At 39.7% G+C, this 13765-nt stretch overlaps 1 protein-coding gene across 5 annotated transcripts; it reads left to right on the forward strand.

Annotated features, from left to right (window-relative positions):
- Positions 1 to 354: 354 nt before the first annotated feature.
- LOC109901085 (lymphocyte function-associated antigen 3-like) lies at positions 355 to 8665 on the forward strand. 5 transcript variants are annotated; one of them, XM_031837683.1, is made up of 6 exons: positions 355 to 484; positions 960 to 1280; positions 1521 to 1823; positions 2695 to 2796; positions 2915 to 2970; positions 4061 to 8665. In XM_031837683.1, the coding sequence occupies exons 1-5, from the start codon at positions 442 to 444 to the stop codon at positions 2944 to 2946; spliced, it is 801 nt and encodes a 266-aa protein (XP_031693543.1). In that variant the 5' UTR covers positions 355 to 441; the 3' UTR covers positions 2947 to 2970; positions 4061 to 8665. The 5 variants fall into 5 exon arrangements, with proteins under 5 accessions (XP_031693543.1, XP_031693542.1, XP_031693539.1 ...); XM_031837682.1 differs by having other exon boundaries at positions 4057 to 4951; XM_031837679.1 differs by having other exon boundaries at positions 2915 to 2965; positions 3457 to 4951.
- The last annotated feature ends 5100 nt before the right edge of the window (positions 8666 to 13765 follow it).

The raw sequence follows: 13765 nt of genomic DNA on the forward strand, positions 1-13765 counted from the left end.
ATTGAGGCGCAACAGAGTTCACCGGCGAATGCCGGAACACCAGAATTAATACCTAAACCAAGGAATGAGAAATGGTGGAGCCTACCAGAATGAAGAGAGACATTTTCCCGAAATAAACGTGGTGAGTGAAAAACGTAATTACATATATAGCTCACCCCCTACAGGGTATCTCATTTTACCGCTATACGACTTTATATGCGTTGTTTGTTACGAAGTTTTTGGAACGCATTCCTGTTGGAACGTTCCAAAAAATATACCCACCCTGTTGCACAAAATAAACCCAACCCGCTCCACAAAATATACCCACCCCATTCCACAAATTATACCCACACCGTTCCACAAAATATACCCACCCCGTTCCACAATTTATACCCGCCCACAAACAGACAGACAATGTATCTTTGAATTACACTTAATCTGAGTACCCTATTGAAATGGAAAATGATCAACTCTGTTCTCTGGATATTACTCTTGCTCGAAAGTGGTAAGTCTGTCTTGCCAAACTGTGAGTTAATTATAAAAGTAGGCTACTATCATGTTACATAACTGTTGTGTAAATCATGTGAATAGGCTATTAATAAAAAGTGCAGAAAGAAATGCTGTTATAAATTTGCTTTTTGGTCATGTCGTTTTTGTAAAAGAGAAAATGTGTTCTCTACTGGTTAAATAAATGTAAAAAATAGTGTTATTTAGTGTTAAAGATTTAGAAATGTGAACTAGGCTACACCTAGGCGCCATAACTACGAGTCAATGGAACACATTTTTTAAATAAATAATACAAAGACAATACAAACAAAAACGTAAGTAGGTCACTGCGGACTGTAAAAGTATAAATTAATTAATCCTAGTCTATCGTGTGCTTGGCTTGGATCCAGGATCGCCTACAGGATTTAGTCCTGTTAATGCCTTGTATTGATGTAGATACTGACCTTAGCCAATGTTTTCTTTCTTCCTTTCAGATCTGATTGATGCTGTAAATGTGTCGGGAAAAGAGGGAATGAAAGTAACTTTACCGACTGGACTTAATGACCTACCTATTGGCACTATTATGGCATGGTCTTTCCCATTGAGTCGTTCAGATTCATTTGATAACATAGCGCTGCTGAATGCTGGTGTGATTAAAACGGACTACAGTAGGACGTTTAAAGACAGACTGAAGCTGGATACTCAGACTGGATCTCTCACCATCAGAAACCTCAGCATCAGCGACTCTGGACTTTATAAAATAATTATCATCAATACACAGAGTTCATCTAAGATTACAAATCTAACTGTCTATGGTGCGTGTCTGGCTTCTTGTTTTACTTCCCTTTTTTCGATTCTCCCATTTAGTCTGTTACCCAGAGTTGTTTCAATGAAGATTAAAAGAAATACCTTTGTATTTAGAGTTTGAAAAAGAAATAGCCTACTTCTTCATATATGTTTAGGTCTCATTTATGACATCTTAGCTTTACTGTAAACACATTAGTTTAAATCTCGGTTTGTCATTGAGTCACTGCTAAATCATTCTGCTATCCCAGCCTCAGTGTCTGCTCCTCACATCAGTCACTCAGTGGACAGTCCATTTGAAAAAGTGAGCTGTTCCTTGGTGTGCACTGTGAAGAACGGGAGAGAGGTGATCTTGTCCTGGTACAGAGGAGGGGAGATACTCAACCAGACCAGCAGCCCTGATATTCTAGCCAATCTCTCTCTCCCTCTGGAGTTAAACACAAGAAATGTTGACACCTACAGCTGTGAGGCTTCCAACCCTGCTGACTCAAAACCAACTCCACTCAACATTGAAACGCTCTGCCCTCAATTGTCCTCACGCTCTGCCCTCAAAGGTATGTCAACACTGCATATAGTATTGTTTTCCCATTTTGTGGGTCAGTAATGGGACCCCGTAATGACAGACCACTAAATAGCAAGCTCTGTTTATAATGAGCTCACCAGAGATTTCATTGGTGTCACGAATTACTAAGGTGGGTGGAATCAGGCGCAGAGAGCAGGTTTCAGTTATTAGACAGTTTATTCTCCGGCGCACAAAACAACTGTGAATAATCCAACGCAGGACCAAAATAGTCCGGAGAATAAAACTCATGAACACCACCAAATAACAGGAATACAAAAACAAAACAAGGACGGGACAACCTACTAAATATAAGGACGCTAATTAAACTTAAATACACAGGTGAAACTAATAAGACAAAACCAACAGACAACGACCGCCGAGCACCGCCCGAACAGGCAAGGGAGCCAACTTCGGCGGAAGTCGTGACAATTGGGCAGAGCCAACCCCCAGACAGATTGGCTGCTCTTCGTTTCCTCTAATTCTAGGAGGAGATAAATAACAGCTGAAGCTCACTAACAACTTATTTTGTAGGATAGTAAGTTTCAAACTAACAAATTGTATTTTTAACATTAAAACCTGTGGGCAGTTTTTACAAAATCCCTCAACATGCGTATTATCATATTTTTTTACTTCTGTATTACAGCCAGCTGATTTCTGTATTTATTTTCCTATGAGCCGTGTAGCCAACCTTATAATACCTTCATCAATGTCATTCATTAGTATTGACTAAAGCACATGGCATGGGTTTGAACAGCTGAATTTAATTTAGACGGGAAGAATATAGGCTTCAGGTGAATACAGGGCAAGGCCACATACAACATACAGTTGATTAACCCCCCCCCCCCCCATTTTACTCCTGACAGGGTCTGGTCGCAATCCTGTCCCAATCGCACTGGTCACATTGCTATCAGTTGGGATAATAAGTGGTGGTATATTCTGGGCAGTTAAAATAATAAAATGTGGAGGTAAGTACAATCTGTGTTACAGTTGACATCATACAGAGCACCCTGAAGGCAACTAATACAGAACATACACTGTAGGTAATCATGTAATATTATGCCTTTTCCCTTTATTTCAATGCAGCCTGCAAGCAAAGAGAAGAAGAAGGATCCTGATGTGAACTTTCAGAGATTGGTAAGGTCAGTGTTTATGGATGTGAATATATGTGCATGCATATTATGCTACTTGGTTTTCTATGCAACTTCTGTATCTGTGAACGCACACACACACACTCATTTAGGAAGGAAGTGGTCACTTGTTGTTGGCTTGTATAACATACCAGCCAATGTGAAAATACAGAATACATAAGAACAAGCATAGAATGCAAATATACTGAACAAAAATATAAAACGCAACATGTGAAGTGTTGGTCCCATGTTTCATGAGCTGAAATATCCCAGAATTTTTCCATACGCAGAAATAGCTTATTTCTCTCAATTTTTCGGCACAAATTTGTTTACATACCTGTTAGTGAGCATTTCTCCTTTGCCAAAAAAATTCTATCCACCTGACAGGTGTGCATATCCCGAAGCTGATTAAACAGCATGATCATTGATCATTACACAGGTTCACAATAAAAGGCCACTCTAAAATGTGCAGTTTTTCCACACAACACAATTCCACAGATGTCTCAAGTTTTGAGGGAGAGTGCAATTGACATGCTGACTGCAGGAATGTCCACCAGAACTGTTGCCAGAGAATTGAATGCTCCCTTCTCTACCATAAGACGCCTAAAACGGTGTCTTAGAGAATTTGGCAGTACGTCCAACCCGCCTCACAAACGTAAACCACGTGTAACCATGCCAGCCCAGGACCTCCACATCCAGCTTTTCACCTGCGGGATCATCTGATACCACCCACCCGGACAGCTGATGAAACTGAGGCAAATTTCCCCAGTAGGTGGGCCTATGCCCTCCCAGCCCCACTCATGGCTGCACCCCTGCCCAGTCATGTGAAATCAATAGATTAGGGCCTAATTTATATATTTCAACTGAATGATTTCCTTATATCAACTGTAACTCAGTAAAATCGTTTAAATTGTTGCATGTTGCGTTGATATTTTTGCTCCGTAGATTTGGACCTTATTGAATTACAGGTTTCTGTTTCTATTTGTTTAAGTGCTGACTTTACAGGTTGAGTATATACTGGTATCTGGCACCGGAGGCATCTGTTTACCAGAAGAGTCTGTTTTGTACTCAGATGTCAGAATCTTACCTTTTGTTCAGACAGGACTGGATTCAATCACTCCTCTCTCAAAGCTGTGACCTTGGCGTGGTTTAGAGGCTTGTGTGTCTCAATGACCCTGAGAGCTACGCCGGAGGGGGCATGGGCCCCTGGTAGGTTTAGCCATTCCGGATTGGTCTTAGGTCAGGGGCCAGACCAACGACAGCATTGGTCCTACATGTTTCACGTTGGGATGGTGCTATAGGTTGGCAACCATAACACTCTGACAATGTTAAATACTGTGTATGTCTTTACTGTCATTTTAAATGTGTTTTTTTCATAGTATTGTACCTTTTATTTTACAAGAAATATGCTTGATAAAAATGCAATTTAATTGTTGTTGTTGTTTAAGTCTTAACATTTGTCAACCACAAGGTTGACCTGGTCCTTGTGCTCCAGCTCAGCAAATTACATTCCCCCCCCCCCCCCAAAAAAAACAAAAAGCCATAAAGATTTTATACCTTTCTCACATTTATACCTTTCATTGCCACTATTGTATACTTGAGTGTCATTTCACATACAAATAGCACCGCTATTTATTTGTCTGTTGCATAATGTGTATGTCTTTAGTGTTATTTCATTGTGGTGTACGTTACTTGGTAAAAATACTATATTATTATTGTTATTTAGGTCATAACATTTGTCTGAAAACCAGGATTAGTAGTATTTAAACAATCAAATTAGTTAAATCATGGCACCACATCCACTCCCTGAAACAGTTTTACCATTTATTTTCAAAATGCTTGTAACCGACTTCCCAAACCTACTGATCTCATGGGCATGTTTAAACTTGTGGGGAATGTTTTCACAAAGGTTTGTCCTACCTGTATCTCCGCTCTAGAGAGTCTCTTATGTTCTCCACTATTTACCAAATGACATTAAAGCCTGATAGGAAGGTTTCTGTAGTGTTCTTAGCCACATTGGACATAAGTGTCATAGTCATTAACTTAATAGAAAGTCAATAAGTTAGCTTAACATTATTGAATATCAACCAGATACAGCACACTACTACCAGTATACTGTAATTGATGCAGGGTTAAGATGTGGGTTTGGCAGGGGAGGAATGTACAACTCAATACATTACAGAGAAAACTCTTTGGGAATGAGCAGATACGAGTAGTGATAAGACAATGGGAAAGTACACAGAACAGGTAAGATAAGACCGGAAAAAGACATAGGTTAGCATAAATACAGTACCGGTCAAAAGTTTGGACACCTACTCATCCAAGGGTTTTTCTTTATTTTTACTATTTTTACATCGTAAAATAATATTGAAGACATCAAAACTATGAAATAACATGGAATCATGTAGTAACCAAAAAAAGTGTTAAACGAATCAAAATATATTTTAGATTTTAGATTCTTCAAAGTAGCCACCCTTTGCCTTGATGACCGCTTTGCACACTCCTGGCATTCTCTCAACCAGCTTCACCTGGAATGCTTTTCCAACAGTCTTGAAGGAGTTCCGACATACCCTAATCACTTTTTGGCTGCTTTTTCTTCATTCTGTGGTCCAGCCCATCCCAAACCATCTCAATTGCATTGAGGTCAGGTGATTGTGGAGGCCAGGTCATCTGATGCAGCATTACATCACTCTCCTTCTTGGTCAGATAGCCCACACCTGGAGGTGTGTTGGGTCATTGCTCTGTTGAAAAACAAATGACAGTCCCACTAAGTGCAAACCAGATGTGATGGGATATTGCTGCAGAATGCTGTGGGTAGCCATGCTTGTTAAGTGTTCTTTGAATTCTAAATAAATCAATGACAGTGTCACCAGCAAAGCACCCCCACACCATCACACCTTCTCCTCCGTGCTTCACGGTGGGAACCACACATGTGGAGTTCATCCTTTCACCTACTCTGCATCTCACAAAGACATGGCGGTTGGAACTAAACATCTCAAATTTGGACTCATTAGATTTCCACCAGTCTAATATACATTGCTCGTATTTCTTGGCCCAATCAAGTCTATTCTTCTCATTGGTGTCATTTAGTAGTGTTTTCTTTGCAGCAATAGACCATGAATGCCTGATTCACACAGTCTCCTCTGAACAGTCGATGTTGAGATGTCTGTTTTTTTAACTCTGTGAAGCATTTATTTGGCCTGGGTCTTCCTTTCCTGTGGCGGTCATGAGAGCCAGTTGCATCATAGCGCTTGATGATTTTTGCGATTGCACTTGAAGAAACTTTCACCTTTCTTGAAATTTTCCGCATTGGCTGGCCTTCATGTCTTAATGTAATGAAGGACTGTCATTTCTCTTTGCTTATTTGAGCTGTTCCTGCCATAATATGGACTTGGTCTTTTACCAAATAGGGCTATCTTCTGTATGCCACCCCTACCTTGACACCACAACAGATTGGCTCAAATGTATTAACTTCTATACAAGGCACACCTGTTAATTGAAATGGATTCCAGGTGACTACCTCATGAAGCTGGTTGAGAGAATGCCAAGAGTGTGCAAAGCTGTCATCAAGGCAAAGGGTGGCTACATTGAAGAAGAAAAACTTTTTGGGTTACGACATGATTTCTTATGTGTTATTTCATAATGTTGATGTATTCACTATTATTCTACAATGTAGAACATAGTAAAAATAAAGAAAAACCCTGGAATGAGTAGGTGTTCAAACATTTGACTGGTACTGTATATAAATCCATCCATGTTTGAGGATGTCAGGAGATTATGTAAAAACCGTCCACTAGGGATAAAAGAGAGAACCGTTAACTTCAAGTAGGTTCATCTGCCTCTGGTTCCAAAGGTTGCATGTTCGAAACCAGCGAGAGAAAGTTATTTCTGTTTTAATTAAGCCTATCCCAAACCTCAACCCTAACCTTAAGCATTCTGATTTAATGCCTAAAATGTAAGAATTCAGAGTTAATGCCTAAACGTCACCCTAACATTATAAATTCAGAGTTAAATGACTAAACTTAAACAACTTCGAAATTTGACATTTGAGAAACATGGATGAACGTCTAATTCTGACATGTGACTGTGAGCTCGTTGGTTAGTATTCTGTATCTGCCTGGTGTAGGGCTAACTTATTTAATAGCATGCAGCCATTACATCACTCTGTCTAATTTGTAAGTATAATGACATCCTGTCCAATCCAGTATGTGGTACAAAATAGAAACACTGCTGTAATTAACAAAGCTTTCTCTCAAGCTTTTAGTAGCCAGTTACCAGACTGGTCAGGGTCAGTAAGATTTTCAGAGGACTGGGGAAACAATTCAACAAGTCCATACCTGTTCATAAGATGAACAGGATCAGGCAGTTAGTTGATGTTTGCTGTCTTTTGAAAGTAAATGAGCAATGTTTGCTTTAGGGAGAGTACACTACCTTTTAGTGTACATACTGTAAATTACAAGGCACATGCAAAACATTTTTTTAAATGGTACAATCAAATACCAGTATGTGCATAATGGGTGGTAGGTATTCTGACTTGAGATCTACAGTGCATTGAGAAAGTATTCACACCTCTGGACTTTTTCCCCATTTTGTTGTGTTACAGCCTGAATTTAAAATGTATTTAATTGCGATTTTGTGTCACTGGCCTACACACAATACCCCATAATGTCAAAGTGTAATTATGTTTTTAGAAATATCCCTTTGAGCATGGTGAAGTTATTAATTGCACTTTGGATGATGTAATCAAGAGACACAGTTACTATAAAGATAATGCAAAATTCCTAACTCAGTTGTCGGAGAGGAAGGAAACCACTCAGGGATTTCAACCATGAGGCCAATGGTGACTTTAAAACAGTTACAGAGCTTAATGGCTGTGATAATAGAACACTGAGGATGGGTCAACAACATTATATATACTCCACAATAATAACTTAAACGACACAGTGAAAAGAAGGAAGCCTGTACAGAATAAAAATATTCCAAAACATACATCCTGTTTGAAAATATGGCACTACAGACAAATTGCAAAAAAAAACATGGCAAAGAAATTAACTCAATGTCCTGAATACAAAGTGTTAAGTTTGGGGAAAATCCAACACATCACTGATTACCACTCTTCATATTTTCAAGCATGGGGGTGGCTGCATCATGTTATGACAAGTCAGCATTAAACATAAACTGGTTGTAATAGGGGTGGCCAAACTTACTCCAAAGACTGAAGTCAGCAGGATTTTGTTCCAGTGAAGCAGTAATAAAACAACAAACTGATTAAACTAATTAACTTATTATGGTCTTCAGTCAAAATAACCATGATAAATTCATTCAGGTTGAGCTGGAACAAAAACATGCATGAACTTGTCACACCCTGACCTTAGATGTCTTTGTTTTCTTGATTATTTTTGGTTAGGTCAGGGTGTGACGAGGGTAGTTGGTTTTGTTTTTGTATTGTCTAGGTGTTTTTTTGTCCTGTCTAGGGTTTTTGTATATCTATGGGGTTTTTGTATGTCTAGGTAATGTGGTGGCCTGAATTGGTTCCCAATCAGAGGCAGCTGTTTATCGTTGTCTCTGATTGGCGATCCTATTTAGGTTACCATTTTGGTTTTGTGGGTTATTGTCTATGTGTAGTTGCATGTCAGCACTCGGTTGATATAGCGGCAAGGTCGTTTGTTTAGTGGTCTTCCTTTAATTAAAGAAGAATGTATTCATATCACGCTGCACCTTGGTCTCTATATGACAATCGTGACAGAACTTCAGCCTTGCAAGACCATGGATTGGCCACCTTTGGTGATCTTCTACCCATGGGTTCTATAATCAACTCTATATTCCAAGATGTCAAACACATTTATCTTCTTTCATTTGCAAGAATACATATGTGTAAACTGTGTTACCCAACTCTTGTATAACAATCAATGAAGTTGGGAAATCTAGTTAAGTTGGGAAGAACTTCACTCCACTAAGCATGCTTTGCCAACATAACCACTGGACTTCTTAGACAAACCACTTGTAAGTTAATACCAGACATTCGATTTCATAATGTGAAGGTCTATACTAGCCTCCTATAACCCTCCTGATCTTACAAAGTGTTTCGCTACACAAATTGCAAAACACATTCTAAAGCTCATGAGATTTGGATGGATATACGAGGCTAAGCCTATCGTGCCTTCGGAAAGTATTCAGACCCCTTAAGTTTTTCTACATTTTGTTACATTACTGTCGATTTGGCAGGTTTTCCTACTTACAAAGCATGTAGAGGTCTGTAATTTTTTATCATAGGTACACTTCAACTGTGAGAGACAATCTAAAACAAAAATCCAGAAAATCACATTTGTATGATTTTTAAGTAATTAATTTGCATGCAGTTTATTAGGCTGCGGGAATATATAAAATATAATTAATTTAACAGGGTGGTGAAAGTTTAAGGTGATGAGCTTGATGCTCCTTTTAATAAATATTGAGGGTCTTATTCTGGCCACATGATGACCGATGCTTAACTTGACAAATAAAAATAATCTCTCACTTTTATCCATAATATTCTCATCATGTAGGCTATACCCGCACTGTATCTGCTAGCTGTTGGCGAGAGTGCATGTGCCAATACCAGAGAGCACATTCACTATACCTACGCAACATTTTCTGTCACAAAACCATAAGTAGGCCAAGAATTTAAAATGCGACACATTTAACATGTTTTTTAAATTTGGTACATGGTAATTAACCACAAAATGTATTTTTAAGTGCACTACGTACACTATATATACAAAAGTATGTGGACACACCTTCAAATTAGTGTATTTGGCTATTTCAGCCTCACCCGTTGCTGACAGGTGTGTAAAATTGAGCACATTGCCATGCAATCTCCATAACAAACATTGGCAGTAGAATGGCATTACTCAGTGACTTTCAACGTGGCACTGTCATAGGATGCCACCTTTCCAACAAGTCAGTTATTCATATTTCTGCCCTGCTAGAGATGCCCTGGCCAACTGTAAGTGCTGTTATTGTGAAGTGGGAATTCTAGAAGCAAAACAATGGCTCAGCCGGAGAGTGGTAGACCACAAAAGCTCACAGAACGGGACAGCTGAGTGCTGAAATGTTAACACGTAAAAATCGCCTGTCCTCGTTAGCAACACTCGGTACCAAGTTCCAAACTGCCCCTGGAAACAATGTCAGCACAAGAACTGTTCGTTGGGAGTTTCATGAAATGGGTTTCCATGGCCGAGCAGCCGCACGCACACAAGCCTAAGATCACCATGAATAATGCCAAGTGTCGGCTGTAGTGTTGTAAAGCTCCTCACCCATTGGACACTAGAGCAGTGGAAATGTGTTCTCTGGAGTGATGAATCACGCTTCAACATCTGGCAGTCTGATGGATGAACCTTGGTTTGGCGGATGCCAGGAGAGCGCTACCTGCTCGAATGCATAGTGCCAACTGTAAAGTTTGGTGGAGGAGGAATAATGGTCTGGAGCTGTTTTTCATGGTTTGGACTAGGCCCCTTAGTTCCAGTGTAGGGAAAGCTACAGCATACAATGACATTCTAGATGATTCTATACTTCCAACTTTGTGATAACAGTTCGGGGAAGGCCCTTTCCTTTTTCAGCATGACAATGCCCCCGTAAGCAACGCAAGCGAGGTCCATATAAAAATGGTTTGTCAAGATCGGTGTGGAAGAACTTGACTGGCCTGCACAGAGCCCTGACCTCAACCCCATCGAACACCTTTGGGATGAATTGGAATGTTGACTGCCAGTCAGGCCTAATCGCCCAACACAATGCTGTTGTGGCTGAATGGAAGCTAATCCCCGTATGCCTTGTAATTTGCCTTGTAATCATGTTTCTCAGGAACAGAACTTTAAACCTTGGGATATTTCGCAGCTACTATACATGTACAATATGTACACATACACACCCTAAAGCAAGATTGCTTATATACTTTTTAAAGAAAGCTGCCATCAACTGACTGGCTGAACCTGTTCATCTTATGAACACGTATGGACTTGTATATTGCTGCCCCATTCCTCTGAAAATCTTATTGACTCTGAGTCTGATAACTGACTGCCAAGTACCTGAGAGAAAGCTTTGTTCATACAGTAGGGCTTCTATTTTGTACCACAGCCTGAATATTATACATAGATATTAGACTGATATAATGGCTGTGTTTACAATTACCTTGATTAGCCTTATACCCGCCAGATGCAGAATACTAACACATAGCACTCTGTTGACATTGTGTCAGGATGTGGGTTTGGCAAGTAAGAATGTACCGGTAATCTTGTCCGCTTTGGGAAATTGTTGAGAAATCAAAGGAAGTCTTTGTCAGACAACAGCAGATGAGGAGTGATAAAACTCAACTTTTGGCCACGACTCATTATCCTCTTCCTTTTTCTCCAGAAGGTAGAGACAAATTAGTGTGTGTGTGTGTGACTATTTGTGTTATCCAGTCTTCCCTCTCCTCTGTACCAGGCCAGGGTAATGTCTTTTCAGTTCTCCACAGAACACACCACTGAACAGCTTTCAATAACTGATGGACTAACAGCTGACCTGGGGCTCGTAATGTAGGGGGCTGGGACTCCAACTGCAAAACAAGAGAAACAGGCAGATATACAAAAATAACCAAACTACCACAGAATAGGATGACCAACAAGGTTGTCATTGTGTAGTACTAAAACCTACACAATTGCTGTGTTTTTAATATAATATTTAAACAATAACACACTCACCATATACATCTAAATGGAAAACGTATTTATATTTCCTCTGTATATTCTTTATCTCAAACGTGACTTTACCTTCTAGGCCTTTTTAATTCCCGCCACAAAAAAAACTGGTGCAAAAGCTGAATTAATCATCCATGATGTGGTTAGTGCCCACTGGGACACATAAACAACGGATATTATATATTTCCTCTGTAGAATGAAAAGGATGGGGCCTACATTGGAGGTAGGTTTGTTTACAGCACTGTCATAAATATATAGAGGCTTTTCAGCATATTTGATTCTTTGAATCATTAGCTTCTTTGATTCTGCAGGACTGTACCAACACTTTTATGGCAGTTTAGCGCCATCTACTGTAGAGCTCTAAGATGTAAACGACTTGTTAACATCTGCTGATGCAGGTGACCTCATCATCCTTATTCTCTAAATTCCCCTTGACCTGAAATGGGCCTTTTGTTAGGGCAGTATTGCAATAATTGCTAGTGTCGTGGCAAGGAGAATCAATTGCTATGTCATATGATGTGGTTATCTGATATGTTAATGTCTAATTTGACAGTGGTTTCATTTCTCCAGCCCCATCCATTTCATTTCTCCAGCCCCATCATTTCTCCAGCTCCATATGCTCAGGTAATCTTTATTACCATGTGAGCTTAATTTCAGTGTGTATACAGACATATTCATAGAGCTACCAGTCCTATCATTTGTTTCCTAACCTTCACATCAGGACTTTCAGTTGCTACATTGCTATGTGATCAGAGAACAACTGTGATATTTAAGACAGTGAGTTGATCTTGAGTCTCTCTTTCGCACCACAGTGCTTAGTTTTTTCTTCCAATCTGACATTCAGCAGGTACAATCCATCATGGGAGAGCTTTTCTCTTTTCCAGAGAGGGTGTTGAAGTCTGGCTGTTTACTTTATGGAAAACATGGTACTATTGCATAGGTGCTCTTGGGACAAAGCAAAACAGATCTGGAGGAGAGATCTAAACATGGTCTGCACCGGGACAGTGTGACAAGAAACTTCACTATGTCAGAGCTGTAGATAAAGTAGATGATGATGGAGTTTATGGAGAATATCATGCGTAAGCTGCGGTCAAAGGCTCCAGTGGGTAGAAGACTGTTTGCAGGCTTTGTGGGACAGTGTGACAAGAAACTTCACTATGTCAGAGCTGTAGATAAAGTAGATGATGATGGAGTTTATGGAGAATATCATGCGTAAGCTGCGGTCAAAGGCTCCAGTGGGTAGAAGACTGTTTGCAGGCTTTGTGTCCCACCCGGGATGAAGAGGATTAAGTAGCATAAGTATAACTTGAACCTAAAGAATCTTGAAGTTAATACCACCAGCACTTTGACATCCAAGACAGTCACACAGTTAACTGTTGCCAGTTAACAGTTTATTATATTGACTCATTACATTATTACTGATTTGATATATTTTATCCACTTAACCTTTATTTAACCAGGAAAGACCCTTGGGGTTAGAAACATATTTTGCAATGGTTATGTTAGCTAGTTAAACTATTTAGCAGTTAAGCGAGGTCATTCAGACCTACTAAGGGCACTAAAGCGGTCTCTTTTCTTGGTCTATTGGTGGGTTTTTCTAGAACAACAACAGTTCCCTACAGTCTTCTGATTTTCAGATACTGTGTCACTATGAAACTATGACACTGTGACAATTTGGACACCCTCAAAACCCACAAGTGTTTTATTGACATTTCTGCCATCCATTGTGACATTGTGGGAGGATAACCAACCTTCCATTTAATGGCAATGCATTTCTTAGCCACTAGGTTAGGTTGCACAGTTTCGTCTGATAACAGTCTCCAGTATCAACATTTCCAAGCAAACAAAAACAGGGGAAACCTGTAGACAGATAAAAGAACATACTTTTGGACAGAATTCAGCCAGCCTTCACAAGATCATAACATATGCAAATATGTCCTGACTGCTAACACACGATGAGCATAGTGTTGTTGTACAGACTGTGTACCATGACAGTGAAGCCTGTAGTGCTGTTTATGCCGTGTCATTGTGAAAAGTAAGGAGTTAGCTAGGGAAATTGACAGCTCGTCAATTATTTGGTCGCTGGTTTCATT

The sequence above is a fragment of the Oncorhynchus kisutch genome, linkage group LG12, assembly GCF_002021735.2.
Source record: "Oncorhynchus kisutch isolate 150728-3 linkage group LG12, Okis_V2, whole genome shotgun sequence".
NCBI lineage: Eukaryota > Metazoa > Chordata > Actinopteri > Salmoniformes > Salmonidae > Oncorhynchus > Oncorhynchus kisutch.